The 25,686-nt window shown below is 48.5% G+C and overlaps 1 protein-coding gene across 4 annotated transcripts in view; it reads left to right on the forward strand.

Moving 5' to 3' along the window:
- Window positions 1–25,686, forward strand: part of TNR (tenascin R) — a 171,403-nt gene that overhangs the window by 137,498 nt on the left and 8,219 nt on the right. For 3 of the 4 annotated variants that reach the window (XM_075616652.1, XM_075616651.1, XM_075616650.1), the window contains 4 exons: window positions 252–395; window positions 13,914–14,044; window positions 19,348–19,480; window positions 24,722–24,873. In XM_075616652.1, the coding sequence (XP_075472767.1) occupies window positions 252–395; window positions 13,914–14,044; window positions 19,348–19,480; window positions 24,722–24,873 (560 nt within the window). The remainder of the gene's footprint in view (window positions 1–251; window positions 396–13,913; window positions 14,045–19,347; window positions 19,481–24,721; window positions 24,874–25,686) is intronic. The other variant, XM_075616653.1, reaches the window with a different exon arrangement.

Genomic DNA, 25,686 nt, shown 5'->3' on the forward strand with positions numbered 1-25,686 from the left:
TGTCTGTACAGCACTATACTTTCTTAATGTCTGTAGAGCTATATACATGCATAATATCTGAATGTCTGCACAGCTACATCCCTGCATAATGTCTCTATGTCTGTACAGCTATATACCTACAGTATGTAATGTCTGTACAGCTATATACCTTTATATCTGCATGCCTGTACTATATACTGTCATAATGTCTGCATGTCTGGTCAACTGCACTATATACCTTGTCAATGTCTGTATGAGTGTCGTGACCTCAGTTTCAGGGGAGACGATTCTTGTGGATGGGGAGAGCCAGGAGTTTCAGCTGTGGAACCTTCTCCCTCGCACCAACTACTCAGCCACCCTGTCTGCCAGCATCGGACCCCTAACCAGCCGAACCATCAGTGTCAACTTCACTACATGTACGTACGTGTTAGACGCGCCGCCAGTGCTGTGGGTGTATATACAGCCAGGACATTTAATATCTATATTCTTGGCCAGTCTTCATGGTTCTGATCACTATTCAGTTTCTCTTTAGAGACAGGTTAAATACGGGTAATGCTATCAAATATCAACTGAACCTGATAATATATACAGTATGTACATCTTGGGTTACCAACTAAACTGATTTTGGCTGGACACGTTAATCCAGTTCAAATTGCATGTCTTTCTTTTCTTTCTTCTATAGAAAAAGATAGTGTCAGCACCTCTCGTGTTTGTAATACCTGTTCAATGGACTAACAAAATATTACCGATGTAGCCACTCTAACCATACCCATAGTGAGCTGAAAAGCTGTTATAGTTTGGCCTGGTTTATTATGGCTTTAAAAAGCCATTTTGATTTCTTTTTAAAGTTTTGGGTGAAAGTTAGGCTGTTTCTGCCACATTTTACATAACTTCTATTCGAGAATAGGGACTCTGAGGGACTAATATAATGTATAACCCAGTTCATTTAATGTAACCATGTATTGTTATAACTCTGTGCCCAGGACGTACTTGAAAACGAGAGGTAACTTAATGTATTACTTCCTGGTAATACAAAAAGATATAACAGCGCTGTGCATCAAATAGAAATCAAAAAGGGGCAAGATACTTGCGATTTTGTACCGGTGCTCCCGGTTCAGGGAAAAGCTGTGTAAAGAAATCCTGAGCATAGAGACAAGATAGATGATCCAAGGCACTACGGATTCTCAAAAGATTTATTGCGTCCAAATAGCACTTGCAGTCTGGACGCAATAAATCTTTAGAAAATCCGTAGTGCCTTGGATCATCTATCTTACTTCCTGGTAAAACATTTTATAAATAAATAAATCCTTTGTGGAGCTTGTCATACTGACCCCGTAATCAGAATGAAAGTGTATGGAATGTAAGTAGCATTATGGATGTGTTTATGCTACGTACATTCCGTATAGTATGATCACTCCATACTTTGCATGTGGCGTGGTAGTATTATATGTTTGTGCCATTTCCATTCTGTTTAATGTGATTTAAGGGGGGCAGTACGGCTTTGTGGCTGTGCAAATTGCATACAAATGAGGAGAGGTCTGTTGGAGGTAAGTGCCCCAGTTCTGGCATTAGCTGCCATACTAGTCAATTGTTCCCGAAACGCACATAAATTGCCTAATTTCTTTATAAAACAGAAAAATCTGATGAAGCTCTTGCACATTGTGGGGAAAAAATGCACTGATGACACAGAACTTGGCCATGTCAGGCACATTAGGCCTGTCTATATCTGTAAACTTCACCAGCTCAGAGATTATAATGTAACCCCCATCATAACGGGTTTCTAACCTGACTGCTGTATCGTAGGCCCCACCCTGGGTTGCTATGGGAATCCAGACGTCACGCAGGGGTATTTAAGGAGGAGGGACTATTCTAGAAGGTTAGTTTCCAGGAGGATATGAGGAGAGGAGCCTCGGGGAGAGTAGATAAGTTATGTTTATAAAGAAATAGTATAGACCAGGCCCCTCTGCTTATTATGTTGTAGCTAGGGACAGTCCCCATCAAGTTAGGATCCCCTAAAGATGGAATGGAGTTCTGAATACATAATAAAAAAGGAATAGGGCACGCCATACAGGGCCTCAGAAAAGAGGTCTCCAAGGTACCTGCGGATCAGCTCTAACCACGGATCGGCACTAATATTCATGATCAGTCTGAGTGGAAGTGGCAGTTCTCAATAAGGCACCAAGTACTGGGTCAAGTAATAAAGGCTTGCCAGGATTCCCGCAGGGGCTCTGAATAATCGGATTAATACAGATGATGGTTCTGAAGCAACAAGGGGGGCCAGGTCTCACATTCATTCAGAACAACTAAGTCAAAGTACCTTCATCGGAGGAGGTTAAAAGTGGGCACTGATGGAAGAACTGTATTCATGTATGTCTGTTATAAAATACAGTACAATGTTATCAATATGTGTATGAGCGGTCCCTGTCCATGGGAACATGAATAAATGGCTGTTGTACTATAAAAGTTCTTGGCGTCTATTATTCTACAACCTTGCTACCTCATCGCCCAGCTGCCTGAATTCAGCCCCTGAGTCAAGGTAACCCAATGTGGAGTAGCCATATAATACACACCGATGTAATCTCCCCAGAACGTGGGTCTGGGCTAGCAAGAGAAAAGATGAATGTTTGTGTTTTGCCCATTTTGGAACTTTTAGGGCGAAGAGTTTGTTTTATGTGGACTTTGTATTGCAAAGCTTTCCCGATACACGAAAGTTACAATTGCATCAATCCTGATTAGAGGAGTGGTACATCCAAAATGGTGGTGGTCTGTGCCCAATGGTACTAGCCTACTGCAGAGCCAAAATGGCATCCTTGACAAAATTATGAGTGTACATGGGGACATAAGTGACTGTTGATCAAAACGAAGAGCACTTAGGTCTGAGAGCCTCGATACAGCAAAATACAGCAAAATCGTGGTGAGCCAAACCCTTTGCTACCAGAAAAACATTTTTGGTCAAGTCAAGATGGACAGAGTTTCCTACCAAGTTAAGAGGGATGGAGTTTCTCAGCAAAGATGCAAGGATGCATGGTGGCAACGATGTGCGCAGTCTGTTGCCTAGTGACGCGAAGTGTGCGGCAACGTCCTCCCTTCCGGACTCTCCAGCGATAGTCTGGGGATACAAATCACTATGGGCCATGCCCTGATCCGGCCAGTTTGTTAGGGGAGGGACTGAGTGTTGCAGAGAGACAGAAGCACGTGAAACGGGGAGTGACCATATCACTCACTTTCGTGATTGTGTATATTGGACTCTTTCACTGTGGTTTTGGTGAGTTGGCGGCTGCTACTAGTCCAAAGCTAGTGCATTTCGACAACCCCAGCAGGGATTTTGTCATTACTGTAGGAGACACAGAATTCCTACACGCTGCTTGTTTTGGATGTCGATGTCCAGGAGGGGCCTTGTCTAGTACTGCCAGGTTTGTGGAGTGTGAATCACCTTACCTGCAGCCACATGTCCCTCAGATGACCGAGTCATGGATCAACGCTGCTTGAGAGAATAGTGATCTGAATGAGGCTCCTCCTCCCGTCCCTGAGTTTCTGGCAGAACTAGAAGCGCCTCCGCCCTATACCAATAGACCTGGATTGGCAGGAGTACGCAAACCCGTGAGTTTCACCCCAGAAGGGAGGAGTGATGCCGTACCTATCCCTACGGTTGCTGAGATGCCTCTGGAGTCTCTTTTGTGGGACTACCAGAGGGCCACGATATCCTGGAAGTGATCGAGGATCCACCTGAGGTTTCGCACGTGACGGAACCTGTGGGCCTGACTGATGCAGCTTGCTCCATTGCTATCGGAGTTTGTGTGGCCTCCAGTAATTCCAACAATGAAGCGCCGCCTCTCCCCTCTATGGGGAAATGCCCGGTTGCTGCTGTGCTGCCGGATTGCACCACTCACCCAGCCGCTCCAGAGTCTGGCAAAACCCTCACAGAGGAAGTCCCACGGAAGTGCAGATTTTCTGCAGGATGTTGCCCAGAAATTGGTATGACATGAATGGTGTTTGGCTGACAGGGTAAGGTAGAACAATGGCGGGCAAGGGGGCCCTATGAACTCTGAGGAGGAAAACGAAGCCTATATATGGCACACTAAAGAACTAGATGACCGTTTATTTTTCAGTGATGATGTACAGTGGGACATGGTTATGGCTGAGCTTCCCAAAGAAGCCATTAGTCTGAGTTCTACCTTACCTGGTGCTTTGCTGGGCCGTAAACTAACGCTGCTAAATCGGGCTGATCGAATGATCCGGGATTGGGTCAAGGAGACCTTGGGTTATGAGTACCCATATGTGCTTGGGGATACTATGGATATAGTAGATATGTTCAGAAAACATTGGTTACAATGTAAAGGTAATGCTCACATTTCCCAGTGTAGGCATGCCCTGCTTGAAGAAAATCAGGATAGAGTACATAAAATAGTGAGACTATGGCACATTGGTCAAAGCATTTACAAAGACCAGGTGGAGTATGCAGATGAAAAAGGGGTTAAACGGGTTCACTATGTAGAAGTACCCTATGGCAAGGGTGGTATGGTTAGAAAGCCCAATCCAGACAATTATTGATAGTCTGTGTGTTACCTATGTGCTAGTGAGTGTCTGCTCCCGTCTGGGTCAGATGTTACTGCAGTAATGATTATGCTCACTATGGTTTCATGTGTACTACCCTCTCTGGTACCGGAGAGATGTTGTGTTCTGCTCTTACTGTCATGTCCCACACACCCATTATAATATAGCATGTGGTACGCAAAAGATGTTATTAGGTCACCTAGAGAGCGTGTGTACAGAGAAAAGAGAAGAGGTCCCAGGACAGAGCCCTGGGGTACCCCCACAGAGAGATCAATAGAGGAGGAGGTGTTAGCAGAGAGACACTGAAAGTACGATGGGAGAGGTAGGATGAGATCCAGGATAGAGCTTTGATCCGAATACCAAGAGTATGGAGAATGTGAAGGAGAAGAGGGTGATCCACAGTATCAAATGCCGCAGAGAGGTCGAGTAATATGAGCAGAGTGTAATGACCTCTGTCTTTGGCAGCATGGAGGTCGTCAGTTATTTTAGTGAGGGCTGTTTCCGTGGAGTGAGCAGTGCGGAAGCCAGATTGTAGAGGGTCTAGGAGAGAATAGGTGTTGAGAAAATGGAGTAAGCGAGAGAATACAAGACGTTCAAGGAGTTTAGAGGCAAAAGGCAGGAGGGAGACAGGTCGATAGTTAGAAAGACAGGTAGGGTCAAGCTTGGTGTTTTTGAGTAATGGTATGACTGTTGCATGTTTGAAGGAGGATGGAAAGGTTCCAGAGCAGAGGGAGGAGTTAAAAATGTGTGTGAGCGTAGGGATTATAGTAGGAGCAAGAGGTTTTAGGAGATGGGAGGGAATGGGGTCAAGAGGGCAAGTGGTAGAGGGAGAAGTGGCGATCAACAGCGACACATCCTCCTCTGAGACAGTGGAAAAAGAGTCAAGGAAGGCAGGAGGAGAGTTAGGAAGAGGTGTAGGATGAGAAGAAGAAACAGAGGGGATGTTCTGATGTATGGATTCCACCTTTTCCTTAAAATAGTCAGCAAAGTCCTGAGCGGAGATGGAGGAAGGAGAGGCAGCTGAGGGTGGTTTGAGTAGAGTATCAAAGACAGAGAACAGTCGGCGTGGGTTAGACTTGTGCATGTTGATTAGTGCAGAAAAGTAGGCTTGTTTAGCTTGCGAGAGGGCAGAGTTGAAACAGGATAGCATAAATTTGTAGTGAAGGAAGTCTGCGAGAGTGTGAGACATCCTCCAGAGGCGTTTAGAGGAACGAGTGGAGGAACGCAGCATGCGTGTGTGGGAATTTAGCCAGGGTCTAGGGTTAGAAAGGCGAGTGCGGCAGAGAGAAAGTGGGGCATGTAGATCAAGAGAGGAGGACAAGACAGAGTTGTAGTTCCTGACCAGGTTGTCGGGGTCTGTAGCAGAGCTGAGAGAGGAGAGGGAGGAGCGTAAAGTGGACTCAAAGTCAGGTAAGTGAATAGAGCGCAGGTTTCTGCAGAACCGGGGTGTAGACGGAGGTGGAGAAGGGGAGAAGCGAGATAGAGAGAATAAGATGAGATGATGGTCAGAGAGAGGAAAAGGGGAAATGGAGAAATCGGAGAGAGAGAAGTTCTTAGTGAAAACCAGGTCTAAGTAGTGGCCATCCTTGTGGGTGCTGGCTGCAGTCCACTGTTGAAGGCCAAAAGAAGAGGTTAGAGAAAGAAAGCGGGAAGCCCAAGGTAGAGAGGGGTCATCAATGTGGCAATTGAAGTCCCCAAGGAGAAGAACAGGGGAGTCTGAGGAGAGGAAGAAAGAGAGCCAGGATTCAAAGTGAGAGAGAAAGGCAGAAGGGGGATGAGTAGAGGTAGGTGGGCGATAGATGACCGCCACATGAACAGGGAGAGGAGAGAAAATCTGGACAGTGTGAGCCTCAAAGGAGGGAAAAGCAAGAGAGGGAGGAATAGGAAGGGTTCGTTAACGACAGAGAGAGGAGAGCAGGAGCCCCACGCCTCCACCCCTGCCATCAGTGCGCGGAGTGTGGGAGAAGGAAAGGCCACCATAGGAGAGGGCAGCTTCCAGAGCAGAGTCAGACTGAGTGAGCCAGGTCTCAGTTATAGCAAAGAGAAGCAGGGAGTGAGAGAGAAAGAAGTCATGCACAGAGAGGAACTTGTTAGAAAGGGAGCATTCCAAAGAGCACAGGAGAAAGGGAGAGAGGAGGGAGGGTGGCAGGGGATGGGTATGAGGTTGGAGTGGTTGACACCAGAAGGAGTAGAGGTTGCAGTTGGCAGGCGAGGACGAGCGCATGTAGGAATAAGACAGGGACCAGGATTGGGAGAGATATCCCCAGAAGCAAGGAGGAGAAGCATGGATAGAAAAAGGATGTGTGAGGATGATTTGTAGGGGTGTTTTTTAGTGCAGGGGATATAGCTGTGTGGTGTCAGAGGACGCAGGTAAGAAAGGAGTTCATGTGAAAAGAGAAGTGGTGAAGGAAGGAGAGATGGAGATATATGAATAGAGTTAGAGACATACTGAGGCTGGTAAAAAGAAGTGCATAATTTGAGAAGAAGTGAAGTCACAGCAAATATAAATGGTAAAGGCAGCATCACAGCAGTAATGATGCAGTCTGGTATTGATGATATCCTCCTTTCCAGCGTAGTTCAAATGCAGGAATCAGGGCCAGATAGGGTGTCCACTTCTTCCTCACTTCTTTTATGTGTAAGTCAGAATGTGTAAGTATACGAAATATTATTACAGGATGTGTGTAACTAAATTTATACAGTATTCTGTATGTGTATTCTAACAATGTTAATGTGTACCTATGCAATGTTGGGTGCAACATTGGGTTTAGTTAGGAGAGAATGTAACTCCCTCCCTAACGGGTTACTAGCCTTACTGTTGTATGCTAGGCCCCACCCTGGGTTGCTAGGAGGATACAGATATCAAGCAGGGGTATTTAAGGAGGAGGGACTATTCTAGAAGGTTAGGTTCCAGGAGAACATGAGTAGAGGAGCCTCGGGGAGAGTAGATAAGTAATGTTTATAAAGAAATAGTATAGACCAGGCCCCTCTGTTTAATATGTGTAGATAGGGACAGTCCCCATTAAGTTAGGATCCCCTAACGACAGACTGGAGTCCTGAATAAGTAATAAAAAGTAATATGACATGCCATAGAGGGCCTCAGAAAAGAGGGCTCCCAGGTACCAGAAGATCAGCTCTAACCACGGATCGGCACTAATATTCCTGATCAGTCCTGTAGGGGATCCAAATCATCGGATTGATAACGATGATGGTTCCGAGGCAACAAGGGGGTCCAGTACATTTCAAAATACAGTTAAACGTTATTAATAGGTCTATGAGCGGTCCCTGTCCATTGGGACACGAATAAATGACTGTTGTACTATAAAAGTTCCTGGCGCCCATTATTCTCCAACCCTGTTACCTCATCGCCCAGCCGCCTGAATCCAGCAGAGTCAAGGTAATCCATGCGGAGTAGCCATACAATACACACCAATGTAATCTCCCTAGAAGCCGGGCAGGGAGGATTACAATAACAAGGTAATATATGTTATGACTTGGAGGACAGGGCACAAATGAGATAGAAGAGATTATGGGTCATATATACCAAGTAGTGCTATTCCATAATACACCTTCCCGTCCTAGAAGACAAACTATAGGCTACTCAAGATGTTTTCTGGTGCCAGAAGGTAAATATGGACCCTAAAACTCTTCATATACTTCAGGAGAAGTTATTCCCCCCCCCCCCCCCCAAAAAAATAAGAGAGCGAAAAATGACAGAAAATTATAAAGCAGAATATTCATTCATTGTGAACGTGGCACACAAAAAAGACTGGTTTTAGTGGGCACAGCTTTCAGGGGTACAGGACCGAAGCCTTGACCTGAGCCTCATGTTGCTCAGAGGAGAAGGGGTGGTATGTTTAGTGGACCAGTGGGGACCTCCTATCGAGCCTCTGGGGGTGGGTTCCATGTGGGCCTGGCAGAACAAGGGGCCCGACTGGCTGACCACAGAAGTTGCACCTGACTTCAAGCCAGGCCCGACTTCCAAGATTGGCCAGCTTAGGTGGGACACTTGCCCCCTTGTCAGTGGCCAAGACTGTGCCACGTAACCAGAAGCACAGGAAATAGGAGGTTTCTTGCCTGTCCTTTTGTGTGAGCCATATTCAAAGCAAATTAGTATTATTCCACTTCACATTTTTCTTCATTTTTCTGTCACTGAATTGTTGCCTTTTGTTAGTAGTGAATCAAAGCAACAACTGACCAATATACAGTTTCGGGTGAACAAGGTGAACTGTGTGGTATGTTGAATGGGGTGGAAATGTTTGCAAGCGTTGTCAAAATAAACTTTCAATAATGATTTAAAAATAATTATGTATATTTTTTATAATTAGATGATATTTTATTTTTCAAAAATGGAATCAATCGCTATAAAACATTTCACCGCATGTGTTCAACCCACGTACTGTACACAGAAGCATAGATTTGCAATTATAGCAGTATGTAACAGTATATAAGTGTGTATCTTTGTAAATGTGTACTGTACATTTGTGTCACAGTAGATATCAATGTGTCAGTGTTTTCAATAGTTGTACAACCTCCAAGGAACAAAATCACGGGTCCCTGCCCCGAAAAAAATGGCATATCATGGTGCTGATTTATTGTCATTTAATTCTGTCAGACTGTTGTAATTAAAAATCAGCGAGACTGCCACCAACTCAGCGAGACTGCCTCCAACTCGGCGAGACTGCCTCCCACTCGGCGAGACTGCCTCCAACTCGGCGAGACGGACTCCAACTCGGCGAGACGGACTCCAACTCGGCGAGACGGACTCCAACTCGGCGAGACGGACTCCAACTCGGCGAGACGGACTCCAACTCGGCGAGACGGACTCCAACTCGGCGAGACGGACTCCAACTCGGCGAGATGGACTCCAACTCGGCGATACGGACTCCAACTCGGCGATACGGACTCCAACTCGGCGATACATACTGCAACTCGGCGATACGGACTCCAACTCTGCGAGACGGACTCCAACTCTGCGAGACGGGCTCCAACTCGGCGAGACGGGCTCCAACTCGGCGAGACGGGCTCCAACTCGGCGAGACGGACTCCAACTCGGCGAGACGGACTCCAACTCGGCGAGACGGGCTCCAACTCGGCGAGACGTACTGCAACTCGGCGAGACGGACTCCAACTCGGCGAGACGGACTCCAACTCGGCGAGACGGACTCCAACTCGGCGAGACGGGCTCCAACTCGGCGAGACGGGCTCCAACTCGGCGAGACGGACTCCAACTCGGCGATACGGACTCCAACTCGGCGATACGGACTCCAACTCGGCGAGACGGACTCCAACTCAGCGATACGGACTCCAACTCGGCGATACGGACTCCAACTCTGCGAGACAGACTCCAACTCTGCGAGACGGACTCCAACTCGGCGATACGGACTCCAACTCTGCGAGACGGACTCCAACTCGGCGAGACGGACGCCAACTCGGCGATACGGACTCCAACTCGGCGAGACGGACTCCAACTCGGCGAGACGGACTCCAACTCGGCGAGACAGACTCCAAATCAGTGAAAATTGTATATAATGGTGCTGTAAATCACGTGAACTCCATAGAAAACGTTTTATAAGTATCCATATAAATCCAGGATGCTGTAATGATTGTCCACAATGAAACAGTCCATGTATGTTTGTACTAAAGAGGAGTAAGCGCCTAGCGGAGTCCATCAGGTAACCACAAAATATGGAACACAATGATACCCTCTATATGGCATACAGTATACTAAATAGTATTAGGGCAGGGTAACTTACCCCTGCGCTAAAGCCCATTCCCTGTTAGCCTCCCTCTCAGGACAGTCCAGCTTATCCGGGCATTCCGTTGTGCAGAAGATCCAGGAAGTCGTTTGTAGAATCGGTCTACAGCGAAAATAGCCAGAGAAAGAAATAAGGGTATCCAGGGCAACTCCAAATACCCCCATGCGGTTTCTATCTGCAATCCATTTTTGAGCTGCACAATAAATGATCTTTATTTGGAGTTGCCCTGGATACCCTTATTTTTTCTCTGGCTATTTTTATTTTCGCTGTGCTCCAATTCTACAAACTACTTCCTTGATCTCCAAGTCAGGGAGACTCGCAGAAAATCAGTGAGCGTTGACATCTGTGTGTATCAGTGTCTATGTGTGTTGTCGTGAATGTATGGTGCTTGTGTTGGACTAGGATAGTGATTGTGTGCAGTGGAGCTTAAGAGCTTCAGCCTCGCCAGCTATAAATGGCAGAGGCCCCATTAACCCCTTCGCTGACAGAACGGCTGCAACGCGGTTAGAATTTGTGCTTTACCCAATATTTGCTTTGTGCGCCTCAAATGTCAGCAATGAGTTCAGTTCTGTCCTACTGTATACGAGACCAACCCATTATTTCTGATTGAATGCAGAAACATCTATTTTTGTTTCATTCTATAGCTGAACAGGGAATGGTCAAATATATAGTGAAAGCCTGTTATACATGTAACGGTGTTTCTCCCACCCGGTGGGAGATTTGGCCATTACTGGTCATGTGGTGCATGATAGCTGCTGGTAACAGGAGGGCTGAGTCGTCCGCCGGGGGTAGTCGGGACGCAGGACTAGGCTTCTGGGGTTCATACCCCACATACAGTATCTCTTTAGCAGTGCAGCGCCTCCATCTGCCGTAGGCTCCAGGAGCTGAAGGTGATCTCCCACGGTTGAACTATTACCTCTCCCCCCATTAAGGTCACGCACCAGGCAGGAGGTATATAACAACTGGAACGGTTTATTGTCTTCTGTACAGCACGGTTACACGGCAGGCTACTGCCCGATGAAGTACTCTCAGCTGTCACTGAACGATGGTCCCTGGACCGCCACTACAGGCCAAGGGCACCCGCAGCTGTCCTAGCTCTTCCCCACCTCCCTAGCAGAGGGGTGGTTCTGCAATTAAGTACATCCAGGAGGAGGGCACCAGGTCTGGCTCACCCCATATCAACTACTGGCAACTTGATTGTACCAGGGTTTACTGCCAGCCCAAGGGCAGAATAGTAGCCATCAGGTGACCAGGCTACATACAGCTATGCTTTTTTACTTCGATCCATTAAATACATATAAGATTAGTCTTGCTGGTATTATAGTGTAAAACTTCCCTACCTTTCCACAGCAGAACCGCTTATATAGCACTGTTACTTTTAGGTTCCCAGTATAAATTAAATACCTTTTTTGGTAGAATAGAAAGGTGGAAGGAGCTTGTATGGCTCCGGAGTTAAAAATAAGCCTCACTGATGTTTGCGTGAGAGTTCCACTTTTATCTCATGCCCCAGGAGAGTCTTTTGTGATTTGCAGATGGTCTGTGACAATCTGTGAACCCTGGGCTTTTACAAGCTGTTGAGATACAGTATGCGTGCCTCAAAGCAATGAGGAACTGCAGGAGTCCATCACCGTTATAAACCTGTCATGGCAGGAGTGTGACATAGCTCAACTGCACCACCTTCTGATCACTGAGCATATTGCACTCGCCTTCATTTGACTATTTCGCTCCTTGGCAAGTTGAGAAACGGTAATTAGCAAATGCAAAATCTGAGGCTATAAATACGCCTGGATTCAGCTAGTGATGTGCCAAACACTTCTGCACTTTTCCACTTTGGAGTATGTGTCTGCATAGAGAGCAGCACAACTCCAGACAACCGTAATACACTCTGACTTGTTAATTCCATTGCACAATTACAGTACGAGTTGAGTTATATCACACTACGAAAGCACATGCTTGCCATACCTTAGGCCTCGGGCATGGTCAGCGCTTATGCGCTGACCCCTGCTGAGGCGCGCTGCTGCTCGGCACTGAGCCCCTGCAGCCGCAATGAGAGCGGCTTTAGCAGGGGCTCGCTTACGCCTACGCAAGCGTGCGGAAGCGTAAGTCTTAGCAAAATTTTAAATTCAAGCGCTCAAGGGAGCGCAGGGCCGGTCACGTGAGCGGTTCGCCCAATGAGGGCGAACCAGCTCCGTGACGTCACAGGCCCCCTTCCCCCCCCCCCCCCGTCACGCCCCCGGACGGCGCGCGGACCAAGGCCAGGCACCTGCTTTCCCTCAGCCTCCGCGCGCCTCAGCACGGCTGCAGTCCTATGGACGCAGCCTTAGTCTGGTTACAATGCACAGACAGTGCTGGTTTTAAACCGTCCTGGAGCCATGTACATGCACAGTATAGAAACCCCCCATCACACTATACAGATGTAGCAGGCTTCATTGTTTACTCTGTGATGTTATGATTTTTGGGACCAACACTTGTATTGAGTCCGGTAGGAACTTGGTAATATGCTACATAATAAAAGTATGTATTGTGCTACCTGGGGTAAAAATAGCAAGCACTTTTTTTTTTGGAAGAAGCAGCACTAGAGGAAGTAGTTCATTTAATTTCGGTTCAGGTCCCACTACAACAAATCCCTGAATTAGGAATGTTCGTGTTGTAAAAAGGTTGGACACCATATGTTCTGGTTTCAGATATTTAATTTTATACTGGATAACGGTCAATTGTGAAGAACAAAACCTTTTTGGAGCAACTGAGACTGAAACTTCACTCATAAGATGTACATGCAGAATTCTAGCTGTATTGATCCTGGAGAATTGAAGATTTGTTGTAGGTTGTGATACCTTTGCATGGATCAACGAAAGAGTTTTAGATCGATGGACCAGTGTGTACAATGCACATTAAGAAGACACCTGTGACGTTTCAGAGACCCTACATACACGATTACATACATCTACTATCACATCGATTAAGCCCTATTGTTAATCCATTATCACAGCCTATTGCAATTATAGTGTCAATAAGGCAGTTCAGGGGTTAGTTTCTCATCAGAAAACTCCCTATTAGTGAGCAGAAAACTTTAACATAAGGAAATACAGGAGCCGTGCGCAATCTGCCATAGGAGATATTCCAAGAGACGTGCCAAGAATTGAGTTCATAAAGTTTCTTATATTAGACACTGGTCTGGTTATCAGAGTTTTACTCTACATTGTCCTCTCCATGCTTTCTGTAGCCAAGAAATGGGGAAACGAACAATTGCCCTATATGCAGAATTCCTCCAGCTGACACCGTTGGACAGACTGCCGTGTAACTTAGAAAATAATTGCACCATAGCTTGATACATTCTTGATAAGAGACACATTTAAAATGCCTCTCAGCATCAATTTTCCAGCAAAATGACATTTGGCGCCTCTGCATACAAGACCCTATTACATGATTGTGACTGTTACTGCACCATAGAGTAGCATAGAAGCTAATGCTGTGAAATGGCTCCAGGTTCCTGGAGTAGACTAAACTACTTTGGGTTTAAATCAGCTACAAATAACCCTATACTTTAAAGTGAATCTCTTTGGTTTGAACCTCAGAAGGTTTCATTACTGAAGAGTTACTTACCCCCCTGTTCCATTATTGCAGTGCTGGATCCACCCATGAATCTGACAGCCACGGAGGTGACGAGGACCAGCACCACGGTGTCCTGGCAGCCGCCCATCACTACTATTGAAAACTACGTCCTAACATATAAAACTACTAATGGGACCCGCAAGGTGAGAGGTGGAAATATCTCGGTTATGGGTGCAAAGACGCACCGCATCTCTAGGATTGCAGTCGGCGCTCACTGGCTGCGATTGTGAGTGTCACTGATTATAGAATCAGTGGCACTGATTTTCAGCACCTGCCGTCTCATAGACTTTAATGGAGTCTCACTAACTGAAGAAAGTACATTTGGTCCAGAACCCCCCCCCCCCAAAAAAAACTGACTGGTTTGGGTTATTTTAAACGAGAAGTGACTCTCAGTGTATTACTTCCTAGCAGGGCCGCCAACAGAAATCATGGGGCCCGGGACAAATGAAAGGAGCAGGGCTCCCCCCCCCCCCGAACCCATAGCGCACCCCCCCCCAGAACCCATAACGCACCCCCCCCCAGAACCCATAGCGCACCTACCACAAAAAAATATCTTTTAGCGCGCAATTTTTACTTAACTGTTTTCTTATTGTGATACAGAAAAAAACATTACAATGCAACCTGTTTATTTTTATATTTTCAACAAAAGACATGTGACTGCCTGCCTGGGTGGGTGAGTGGGTGAATGACAGTGAGTGGGTTGGTGAATGACATTGAGTGGGTGGGTGAATGATGGTGGGTGGGTGAATGACAGTGGGTGGGTGAATGATAGTGGGTGGGTGAATGACAGTTGAATGACAGTGGGTGGGTGGGTGGGTGAATGACAGTGGATGGGTGGGTGAATGACGGTGGGTGGGTGGGTGAATGATGGTGGGTGGGTGGGTGGGTGAATGACAGTGGGTGGGTGGGTGAATGACAGTGGGTGGGTGGGTGAATGACAGTGGATGGGTGGGTGAATGACAGTGGGTGGGTGGGTGAATGACAGTGGGTGGCTGGGTGGGTGAATGACAGTGGGTGGGTGGGTGGGTGAATGACAGTGGGTGGGTGGCTGAATGATGGTGGGTGGGTGGTTGGGTGGGTGGCTGAATGACAATGGGTGGGTTGGTGGGTAAATGACAGTGGGTGGGTGAATGACAGTGGGTGGGTGGGTGAATGACAGTGAGTTGGTGGGTGGGTGAATGACGGTTTGAATGACAGTGGGTGTATGACAGTTGAATGACAGTGGGTGGGTGGGTGAATGACAGTGGGTGGGTGAATGATGGTGGGTGGGTGGTTGGGTGGGTGGGTGGCTGAATGACAATGGGTGGGTGGGTAAATGACAGTGGGTGGGTGAATGACAGTGGGTGGGTGGGTGAATGACAGTGGGTGGGTGGGTGAATGACAGTGGGTGGGTGGGTGAATGACAGTGGGTGTATGACACTTGAATGACAGTGGGTGGGTGAATGACAGTGGGTGGGTGGGTGAATGACAGTGGGTGGGTGGGTGGGTGAATGACGGTGGGTGGGTGAATGACAGTGGGTGGGTGGGTGAATGACAGTGGGTGGGTGGGTGGGTGAATGACGGTGGGTGGGTGGGTGGGTGGGTGAATGACAGTGGGTGTATGACAGTTGAATGACAGTGGGTGGGTGGGTGAATGACAGTGGGTGGGTGAATGATGGTGGGTGGGTGGTTGGGTGGGTGGCTGAATGACAATGGGTGGGTGGGTGGGTAAATGACAGTGGGTGGGTGAATGACAGTGGGTGGGTGGGTGAATGACAGTGGGTGGGTGGGTGAATGACAGTGGGTGGGTGGGTGAATGACAGTGGGTGTATGACACTTGAATGACAGTGGGTGGGTGAATGACAGTGGGTGGGTGAATGACAGTGAGTGGGTGAATGACAGTGGGTGGGTGGGTAAATGACAATGGGTGGGTGGGTGAATGACAGTGGGTGGGTGGGTGAATGACAGTGGGTGGGTGGGTGAATGACAGTTGAATGACAGTGGGTGGGTGGGTGAATGACGGTGGGTGGGTGGGTGAATGACGGTGGGTGGGTGGGTGAATGACGGTGGGTGGGTGGGTGAATGACGGTGGGTGGGTGAATGACGGTGGGTGGGTGAATGACAGTGGGTTGAATGATTGTGGGTGGGTGGGTGGTTGAATGACAGTGGGTGGGTGGGTGAATGATGGTGGGTGGGTGGTTGGGTGGGTGGCTGAATGACAATGGGTGGGTGGGTGGGTAAATGACAGTAGGTGGGTGAATGACAGTGGGTGGGTGGGTGAATGACAGTGGGTGGGTGGGTGAATGACAGTGGGTGGGTGGGTGAATGACAGTGGGTGTATGACACTTGAATGACAGTGGGTGGGTGAATGACAGTGGGTGGGTGAATGACAGTGGGTGGGTGAATGACAGTGGGTGGGTGGGTAAATGACAATGGGTGGGTGGGTGAATGACAGTGGGTGGGTGGGTGAATGACAGTGGGTGGGTGGGTGAATGACAGTTGAATGACAGTGGGTGGGTGGGTGAATGACGGTGGGTGGGTGGGTGAATGACGGTGGGTGGGTGAATGACGGTGGGTGGGTGAATGACGGTGGGTGGGTGAATGACAGTGGGTTGAATGACTGTGGGTGGGTGGGTGGTTGAATGACAGTGGGTGGGTGGGTGAATGACAGTGAGTGGGTGGGTGAATGACAGTGGGTGGGTGGGTGAATGACAGAGGGTGGGTGGGTGAATGACAGAGGGTGGGTGGGTGAATGACAGTGGGTGGGAGGGTGGGTGAATGACAGTGGGTGGGTGAATGACAGTGGGTGGGTGGGTGAATGACAGTGGGTGGGTGGGTGAATGACAGTGGGTGGGTGGGTGAATGATAGTGGGTGTATGACAGTTGAATGACAGTTGGGTGGGTGAATGACATTTGAATGACAGTGGGTGGGTGAATGACAGTGGGTGGGGGGTGAATGACAGTGGGTGGATGGGTGAATGACAGTGGGTGGGTGAATACCAGTTTTGAATGACAGTGGGTGGATGGGTTGAATGACGGTTGAATGACAGTTGGTTGAATGACAGTATGAATGACAGTGGGTGGGAGGGTGGGTGAATGACAGTGGGTGGGAGGGTGGGTGAATGACGGTTGGTGGTTTAATGTTGAATGTGGGTGGGTGGGTGGGTGAATGACGGTGGGTGGGAGACAGTGACTTTGACAGTGACTGGGTGGGTGACAGTGACTGGGTGGGTGGGAGACAGTGACATAGACAGTGACTGGGTGGGAGAGAGTGACTGGGTGGGAGAGAGTGACTGGGTGACAATGGGTTGGGTGAATGACAGTGGGTGGGTGGGTTGGTGGGTGAATGACGGTTGGTGGGTTAATGTTGAATGTGGGTGGGTGGGTGAATGACGGTGGGTGGGTTAATGTTGAATGTGGGTTGGGTGAATGACGGTTTAGACAGTGACTGGGTGGGTGGGAGACAGTGACTGGGTGACAGTGACTGAGTGGGAGAGAGTGACTGGGTGACAGTGGGTGGGTGGGTGAATGACAGTGGGTGGGTGGGTGAATGACGGTTGGTGGGTTAATGTTGAATGTTGAATGTGGGTGGGTGGGTGAATGACGGTGGGTGGGTGGGAGACAGTGACTTTGACAGTGACGGGTGGGAGACAGTGATTGGCTGGGAGACAGTGACTGGATGGGAGACAGTGACTGGGTGACAGTGACTGGGTGGGAGAGAGTGACTGGGTGGGAGAGAGTGACTGGGTGACAATGGGTTGGGTGAATGACAGTGGGTGGGTTGGTGGGTGAATGACGGTTGGTGGGTTAATGTTGAATGTGGGTGGGTTAATGTTGAATGTGGGTGGGTGGGTGGGTGGGTGAATGACGGTTTAGACAGTGACTGGGTGGGTGGGAGACAGTGACTGGGTAACAGTGGCTGAGTGGGAGAGAGTGACTGGGTGGGAGAGAGTGACTGGGTGACAGTGACTGGGTGGGTGACAGTGACTGGGTGACAGTGGGTGGGTGGGAGAGAGTGACTGGGTGGGAGAGAGTGACTGGGTGACAGTGAGATAGTGACTGGGTGGGTGACAGTGAGACAGTGACAGTGAGACAGTGACTGGGTGGGTGACAGTGACAGAGGATGACAGTGACAGTGACAGTGGGTGACAGTGACTGGGTGGGATGACTTACCTTTACCGGGTCGGTGCAGCTTGCTGCCGGACGCTTTCCTCTCCTGCCCCCGATATCCCCGCGGCAGCTGCCCGAGACGGGAGGTGGGCTTTGGGGCGCGGGAGGTGGGCTCAGGGGGGGCGCGGGAGGTGGGCTCGGGGGGAACGCAGGAAGCTGGCCGCGAGGGTAAGCGGGGGGGAAGCAGGCCGCAGGAGGAGCTGGTCCTTCCCCCTCCATCCCACGTTGGGAGCGGGTGGGGGAGATGCGGGCCGCACGAGGAGCTGGTCCTTCCCCCTCCGTCCCACGTTGGGAGCGTGTGTGGGGGGGGAGCGGGCCCTGCGCATGCGCTCCCTGCTTGCCCTGCGCATGCGTGCCGGGACTGCGGGGAATTGCCGCCATTTTTTTTAAACTTTTTTTTATTATTATTTATTTAATTACAGTTCAGGCTTTTTAAAAAAAAAATTATAGTTTTTTTTTTACTTCAATAGTTTCATGTGGGCAATCTCTACTTACCTAAAGAACTGCATAGCTGCCGGTCAATTCGTTCTCCGTCTATTGATCGGCAAAGTTTGGCGACATATTTAAATATGGGGGATGTATTTCCTCTGTTTCTGTCACTCAGTGGAAGCTCATGAATATTCCTGAGCACTCCTGTACTGACATGTGCTAGAGGGAGGGCAGGGCTGAGAAAGGGGTGTGCCAGGGCTGACAAAGGGGTGTGCCAGGGCTTGTGACAGGACATGAAGGGTCAGTGCCTTAGTAAATGGTTGTTAAAATAGAATACAAGAAAATTGGTCTTTCAAAGTTGTTTTTTTTAAAACAGAAAATGCTAAAAGTATTTTTTCTTACTACAGAACTGATTTATTAAAAAAAACACACATGCAGGATATTGACTGAACTTTATTGCTTTAACTGGCGCCCGGCTGTGCAGGGGGCCCGGACGGCCAGGCCCCCGTGACCCACGGGGCCCCGGGACACCAGTGCCCTTTCTCCCCCGCTGTTGGCGGCCCTGCTTCCTAGTAAACCATTTTCTAAGTAAATAAATATTTGCTAGTGGACTGCTTGAGGTGCAGAGATATTCATAGGGATGTGCAGAACAGAGTACAGGTGCAGAGATGCAGGTGCTCCTCGGACAACCAGTGCATGTATACAGACCCTGTCACCTCTATGAATGACACAGACAGACACAGTGCACCGCAGGTATACAGATCAGATGTGAATACAGACCCTGTATATCAGGTTGCCTGTTGCCGGAGGTTTAGGGTTCCTTGTCTGTCATGTGGTTCGTTGGGATGTTTGGTTGTCTCCCTCGAAGGAGCTGATTGTGGATGCTGAGGACACGTGGATCCGCCTGGAGGGTCTTCTGGAGAGTACTGAATACACAGTGACACTGCTGTCTGTGCAGGATGGGGAGAGGAGCTCCGTCACTCACACAGTGTTCTCTACAGGTCAGTGTCTTTCATACACACGCACTGACATTCATATAACTCTCCGTGTGTGCAGAATACCGCTCTACCCTAGTATTCTTCTACACTTCCTACAGCAGGGGTGGCCAACTCCAGTCCTCAAGGGCCACCGACAGGCCAGGTATTAGGGATATCCCTGCTTCAGCACAGGTGGCTCAATCAGTGGCTCAAACCATTCTTGCACTGGTGACCATGTTTGACCTTTTCTAAAAAGTGGATGCAAAAAAAAAAAAGCAGAGATTGTCCCAATTCACCCCAATAATGTGGAGCATTTTAGCATCATTAGTTTTAAAGCAGCTACGCCCCTCATAATCCTATGTGAGTTCAACCCACATAATGTAGCTTACCCCGAGCATCTCCTGCTCTTTAAGATAAACAAAGAAACGTTAAAAAAAAATCCCGATTTTCTTCTTCTCTAGTTTTGGAGGTTACCTTGCTAACCTTTAGACTGCACTGGGCTCTGGGGAAAGCTCCATTTTAACATCCTGTACACTTAATATTTCAACCGCCTTTAATCTCCTGAATGGAGAATGAGATTGTAAAAATAAAAACAGTGTTAGAAAAGGCAAGAAGAGATCTCTGTAAGTAAGTACTTAGCCTAAGGACCCGCTGTGGTCGGCGCGCGCGGGCCACCAGCCCCTTACCTCCAGTCTAGAGGTCCCCGCTGGCTCCTTCAGACATGGCTGACTGCGTGCTGTGACGCGTCAGCCGGCCGGAGCTGCAAGCTTCTGGTGATCAGAAGCGCTGATGCGTCACGTGGTGCACGAGTCAGCCAATGAGGAGGGAAGGAGGGGAGCTACGGGAGGGAGAGGAGCTACGGGAGGGAAGTGTGCCTGTGTGTGCAAAGTACATGGCCCACTCTAACCCTCTCCTCCCGGACCCACAACCCCCCTTCCTGCAGACCCACAACCTCCTCCACCCCTCTCCCTGGGCTCAATGGCTGTGTCCCCCCTGACTCGTTTGGCCACGCCCCCCCCCCCCCCCCCACCTCCCCACGCCGAAAAAAGTCAGCTGCAGACCGCAGATCGCGGTGCAGTGACTTGCACGCGCCGCCAGCAAGCAAAGCGACCGTGCGGACACGTGCAGCGGGTCCTCAGCCTTAGATTGTAAACTCTTCGGGGCAGGGACCCCCCTTCCTATTGTTATTTTTATGTCTGAAACGCTTTTCCTCTTAAGAGTTATATTATTATATATCACGTGTATTACTACTGTGAAGCGCTATGCACATAAATAGTGCTATATAAATAAAAATATACATACATACACGCATGTAGTAATACTGTATAACATGCAAATCAACTCCAATCAGCATGGGCTGCTGCTTTAGGCCGCGTTCACACAGGGGGCTTCGCGACGCAGAGTGCGCGCCTCCCTCTGCTGGGCGATGTGTGATCATCCCCAGCAGACAGAATGATCCGGCACAAGGCGACATCCAGGAAGGAAACAAGTGCCACCTTGTACTTTCAATTTGATAAGAAAAGCAATACAAAATAATTAAAGCGCTAAATAAAATATCTTCGACTAAATTAGCCATTTCTTATATCTTCTATACTTTGGTTTTATAAAATAATGTTTGTTTCACTTTAAACGCCTCACACAGTCGCGGATTTATAGAAGGATCACTATACAGTCACTGTGCAAAGCAATTCCAGCATCTCACAGTGTGCAAAAGAGCAGAACGCTCCGATGTCACTGCCCGGAACTGCTTTCTGTGTCTTTGTTTCATTCAAGCTTGAGATGGCCCATTAAAAATGTCCCAATTCAGAAAGGTAACAGCTTGTCTCGCTCCCTCGCCGAGTCTCTGGTCAATTTCAGCAGCCAATCAATGTAAAACGTCTGGGCATTGATTGGCTGCTGAAATTGACGTCGCGCTGCTGCAGCCGGAAATCACTGATTCAAAAGACTCCCGCTTCTGCAGCAGCGTCGACGCCGCACTTTGCAGCCAATGGTAGTTTCAATACTGAACACTACCATTTGCCGCCAGGAGTCTGTGACGAACGCACGCGCACGTAAGCGAACGCACGTCGTGTAGCGCGCTGTGTGAGCGGGGCCTTAATGACACTGTAGACTGCAGAAGTAGAATCCATTTGACACGTGTTTTTAGCAATGCAAAGGGCTGTTTTCCAGTAGTACTGATGCAGATTACATTTTGATGTGTTCTTTAGCACCTGTATGTTGCCATTTTTCGGTCACTGAGCAAAGCATGCAATGACCAAAAAGCCCTGCAGGGAAGGAGTTAATTACACCCTGATTGATGTGTTTCCGGCCTGTCTGGCAGTGGAGATAGGTTGATTATCCCACATCTGTTGTCGCCCAGCTCCAGTTGCCTCTGTAATCTTATATCAGACCACATTGCTGTGATATGATGCGACAGTCCAGTATCCCTCCAGCTTTAGCAGTACCATGCTCTCTGGGCCATATTTACTAAGCAGTGCTACCTCATAAGACACCTTTCGTGCTGAAAAGCACCATTGTTACACACATCTCGTATAATTGTGTCATGATTTTATGTCAATGCTATTTTTGCGTTTCTAACACAACTTGTTTGCCGTTATTTGTATTTGCATGTCATTCTGTTTATTTAACTGATGTCACTCTGTACCCTCACTGTACCACGTGGCGGCATATGTTGGCACTTTACAAATAAGCGATAATAACAATTGTCATGGGAGACCAGGGCACTTCACACCGGGATCGCAGACACCAGACAGAGCAGGAGGTTACATAAAACAAGTTTATTTCGACCGTAGTCGACAGACACAGCACTTCACACAGTTCGGTACAAACTCATCCAAAACAGGGAATACGGGGTGAATCCTAACTCAACTAGGTGCCGGGCGTCGCTTCCAAGTCTTACCCGGGCAGCTTCCACTCTCCGTCCGCTTTGGGTACTGGAGTGGTGCCTGGATGCTATTTGCACTATAGCAAGTTCAAATAACCCGCTCGTTTACACTATGAGCTTCGCTTCGGTGTCTCCGGCACAAACCTCGGATGACACCTACTACGCTAGGACCAGAATAGTCTGTGGAACTGAAGTCGGCAGCTCTTTGGTCGGCACCGCGGTTCCCATGCTTTTCTATGGAGACGGGGAGCCTATGTAATCTGCGGATGCTGCAACGGACCAATCACCAAGCAGAGGCTCGTCTGTGATGAGCCAATCTAGGATGTGGGAGGCAACCTTGCCTCTAAGACAGCCCACAGAGATAGGCTTGACGAGGAGTGGAACATTCAAACTGGCCAATGAGATTCGTTCCTACAGGAGTCATAACCAGCAATGGTTCCCACAGCCAGCCCAATATCTCCCGCAGAGATAGGCTCCTCATAGTCTGGACTAAACAATGGCACCACTTGTTTCCCCCCCCTCCCCCCTGATCTGAGTCAGCACCCCTCCCCATTCCTAACAATGTCCGAAGCACTCCACCTTCCCCATTCTGGATAGCCGAACCCTATCTCTTTGTGCAAAGGCTGTCTGCGTGAATTACCAGCCCTGCAAACAAAGGCAACATCAAAAAAATATTCATCCTAACCTATACAGTGACATAGCGAAACTAAATCGCATTATACACAGGGATACTGAGTTAACCCTTGAGTATCCCTTCAGACAGTTAGGGGCAATGGCCAGGCTTAACCTTTATTATAGTAGCCGCATTGCCCCTACTGTCACAATAATAACTCTAAATCAGGCCTTTTCTGTGTTAAAAGACACATTAGATCTCATTCACTAAAATTGGATTTTAGGGTCATATTGACTAAAGACCAGAAAAGTGTACCAAAGAAGGTGCACTACAGAGTCCCTTTTTAGGCGCACCGCAGACCTTTATAGTATAGACGGTCAGGGGTGGATGTAGTGAATGTAGTGAACTTTATTAAATTGCTGTGCAAGCGTGTGATAAAACAGTATACAGTAAATAGTAGAGTCCCATATACTTAAATAAAAGATAGACAGCTAACGTCTATTAGAACTCCGCCAGAAATCACACTGAGCTCTAGTGTGCTGGTCTATGAGGTATCCTGGCCAAACAAGATATTTATCGTCCGTCACATCACCTTGTCTATGTATGAGGTGGGTACATATAGTAAGGTACTGGTGTTAGTACACACAGTGTGATCGCTTTTAAACTCCCCTTTAGTCTCAGATTGGTGTATACTGTCAGTAATGGTGTATGCGATCTATATTATACTTGTGTTGTACCTGTGTCCACACTGGGGGGACACATCTTGGTGGTTCTTGGTGATGTTGTAAGTGTTGTGGGCCTATCTTGTGGCTCCCTATAGATGTATGGGTGAGTGCTTGCTCCTAAATAAACATAAATAGAGAGGTGCTGACAATGCTATGTTCTACGGTACTGGTAGCTCAGTGAAGCACTTGTACTGTGTCAAAAGAGCCTATCAAGAGTGTGGTTTGTATACTGCGCATGTGTCTTGTGCGCTGCTCTAAACGTCCTTAGAGAGACCTTATGGACATGAGCTGCGCATGCACTAGATTCGTGCCATCTCGTGTATAGTATCGGCGGCTGATACAGGGGTGGGGGACACCTACAGGAATCAGCAGATATATGGTGCCCCTGGGTAAGTATAATACTCATGTAGAGTGTTGGTGCTTAGTTGTTACATGTGGAAACTTTTCTCTTGGAGATAAGAAGAATTGTGGGTGATCTCTTAATCTCAATATTTGCTCAGTATGTACCAGAACCCTCCTGCCCCAGTGGTCCCAGGTATCACATCCATGTGCCATCTGAACGTAAGTGTACCTTGCACAATCCCCCAAGCTCTGTGACCCTGGGCCTTGTTCATAAAGGAGAACCTGCTCCTAAAACAAATGTCCCGCCCCCTAGGTTGTAAGCAGGGGGTCTCTGGAGCTGAACCGTGTTGATTTCAGCTCCGTGGACCCCCTGCTTCCATAGATATTTACCTTGGAAGGGGGTGCCTGGATCTCTCTGCAGGGTTAAATGTCCTGGCCATGTTGGCCTATAGGAAGCCGCCAGGGATAACGTCACGGCTTCCTGTTGTCCCGCATGAAATGTAAAGCCACCATTTTGATATCCCCACATAGCCCAGCCGGAACTGCCAACAGCACCCCCTACAGGGGCAAGTATCTCGGGAACCAGGGGGTCGCCAGAGCTGAAATCAATGTGGTTCAGCTCCGGAGACCCCCTGCTTCACACTATTTCAAAAGTGTCACCGCTGCTTTAATAGTTCCTCTATCCCTCTTTCTCTGGACAGGAGGGAGGGTGTTTTCCCATCCCCAAGACTGTGCCCAGCACTTGCTGAATGGAGACACACAGGGTGGAGTGTACACCGTCTATATCAACGGGGAGCAGAGCCAGAGCGTGCCAGTGTACTGTGACATGAGAACTGACGGGGGAGGCTGGATCGTGAGTTTGGGAGGGGAGGGGGGGGGGCGCTGGCAGAGCATCACATCATTAATCCTTTCCTTGTTGTAGAGACTTCCAGGTCATACCATCAGGAGTCCCTTCCACTTGCTTGTCTTTAGTCCTTTCATATCCGTAAACCCATCTTTGTTGTAGAGATTTATTGAATATACTGTACTGCAGAGTCTTCCCCCCGCCCCCCGTGCAGGAGAACACTGTAGTCCCATTCATTTAAATGGAGTTGATCTCTTCTGCAGCCCTGGGAAGTGATTTTACTGCTTATTATATAGGGGCCTCGGAGAGAATCACACTATTAACCTATTTTGTGCTGCAGGGCATGCACAGCATCTGTCATAATGAATCATGTCCCTACTACAGCCGCCTGCAGTGCGTGCTACCATTACCCGCTATAGTGCTCGAGTCCTGCAGTGTATCCCAGCATTGCTCTCTTCCACGCTTTGGAGGTCTGCAGAACATGAGATCCTTAATCCTTCAACACACATGTGACCAACATTATCCATGCCTCTGGCATGTCAAATGTGGGGTTTGGCTTTTACTGTATCAAACTGAGCCACGCTGTGAACCTCATGCAGGCTATAAATATAGAGCCTAAACCCCCCCCCCCCCATATAACTTGTATTACTTAATGCAGCGGTGCGCAAACTGGGGGGCGCATGCCCCCGAGACTGACTGCGGGGGGTCGCAGGGTTTACAGGGGCCCCACGCGCTTCCCGAAGGCACTTATATTAAGTGACGGGGAAGCAGCGAAGGCCTCTGTACACGTCACTTACCGTGGCTCCAGCGGCTTCTTAGACG

The sequence above is a fragment of the Ascaphus truei genome, chromosome 10, assembly GCF_040206685.1.
Source record: "Ascaphus truei isolate aAscTru1 chromosome 10, aAscTru1.hap1, whole genome shotgun sequence".
Lineage (NCBI taxonomy): Eukaryota > Metazoa > Chordata > Amphibia > Anura > Ascaphidae > Ascaphus > Ascaphus truei.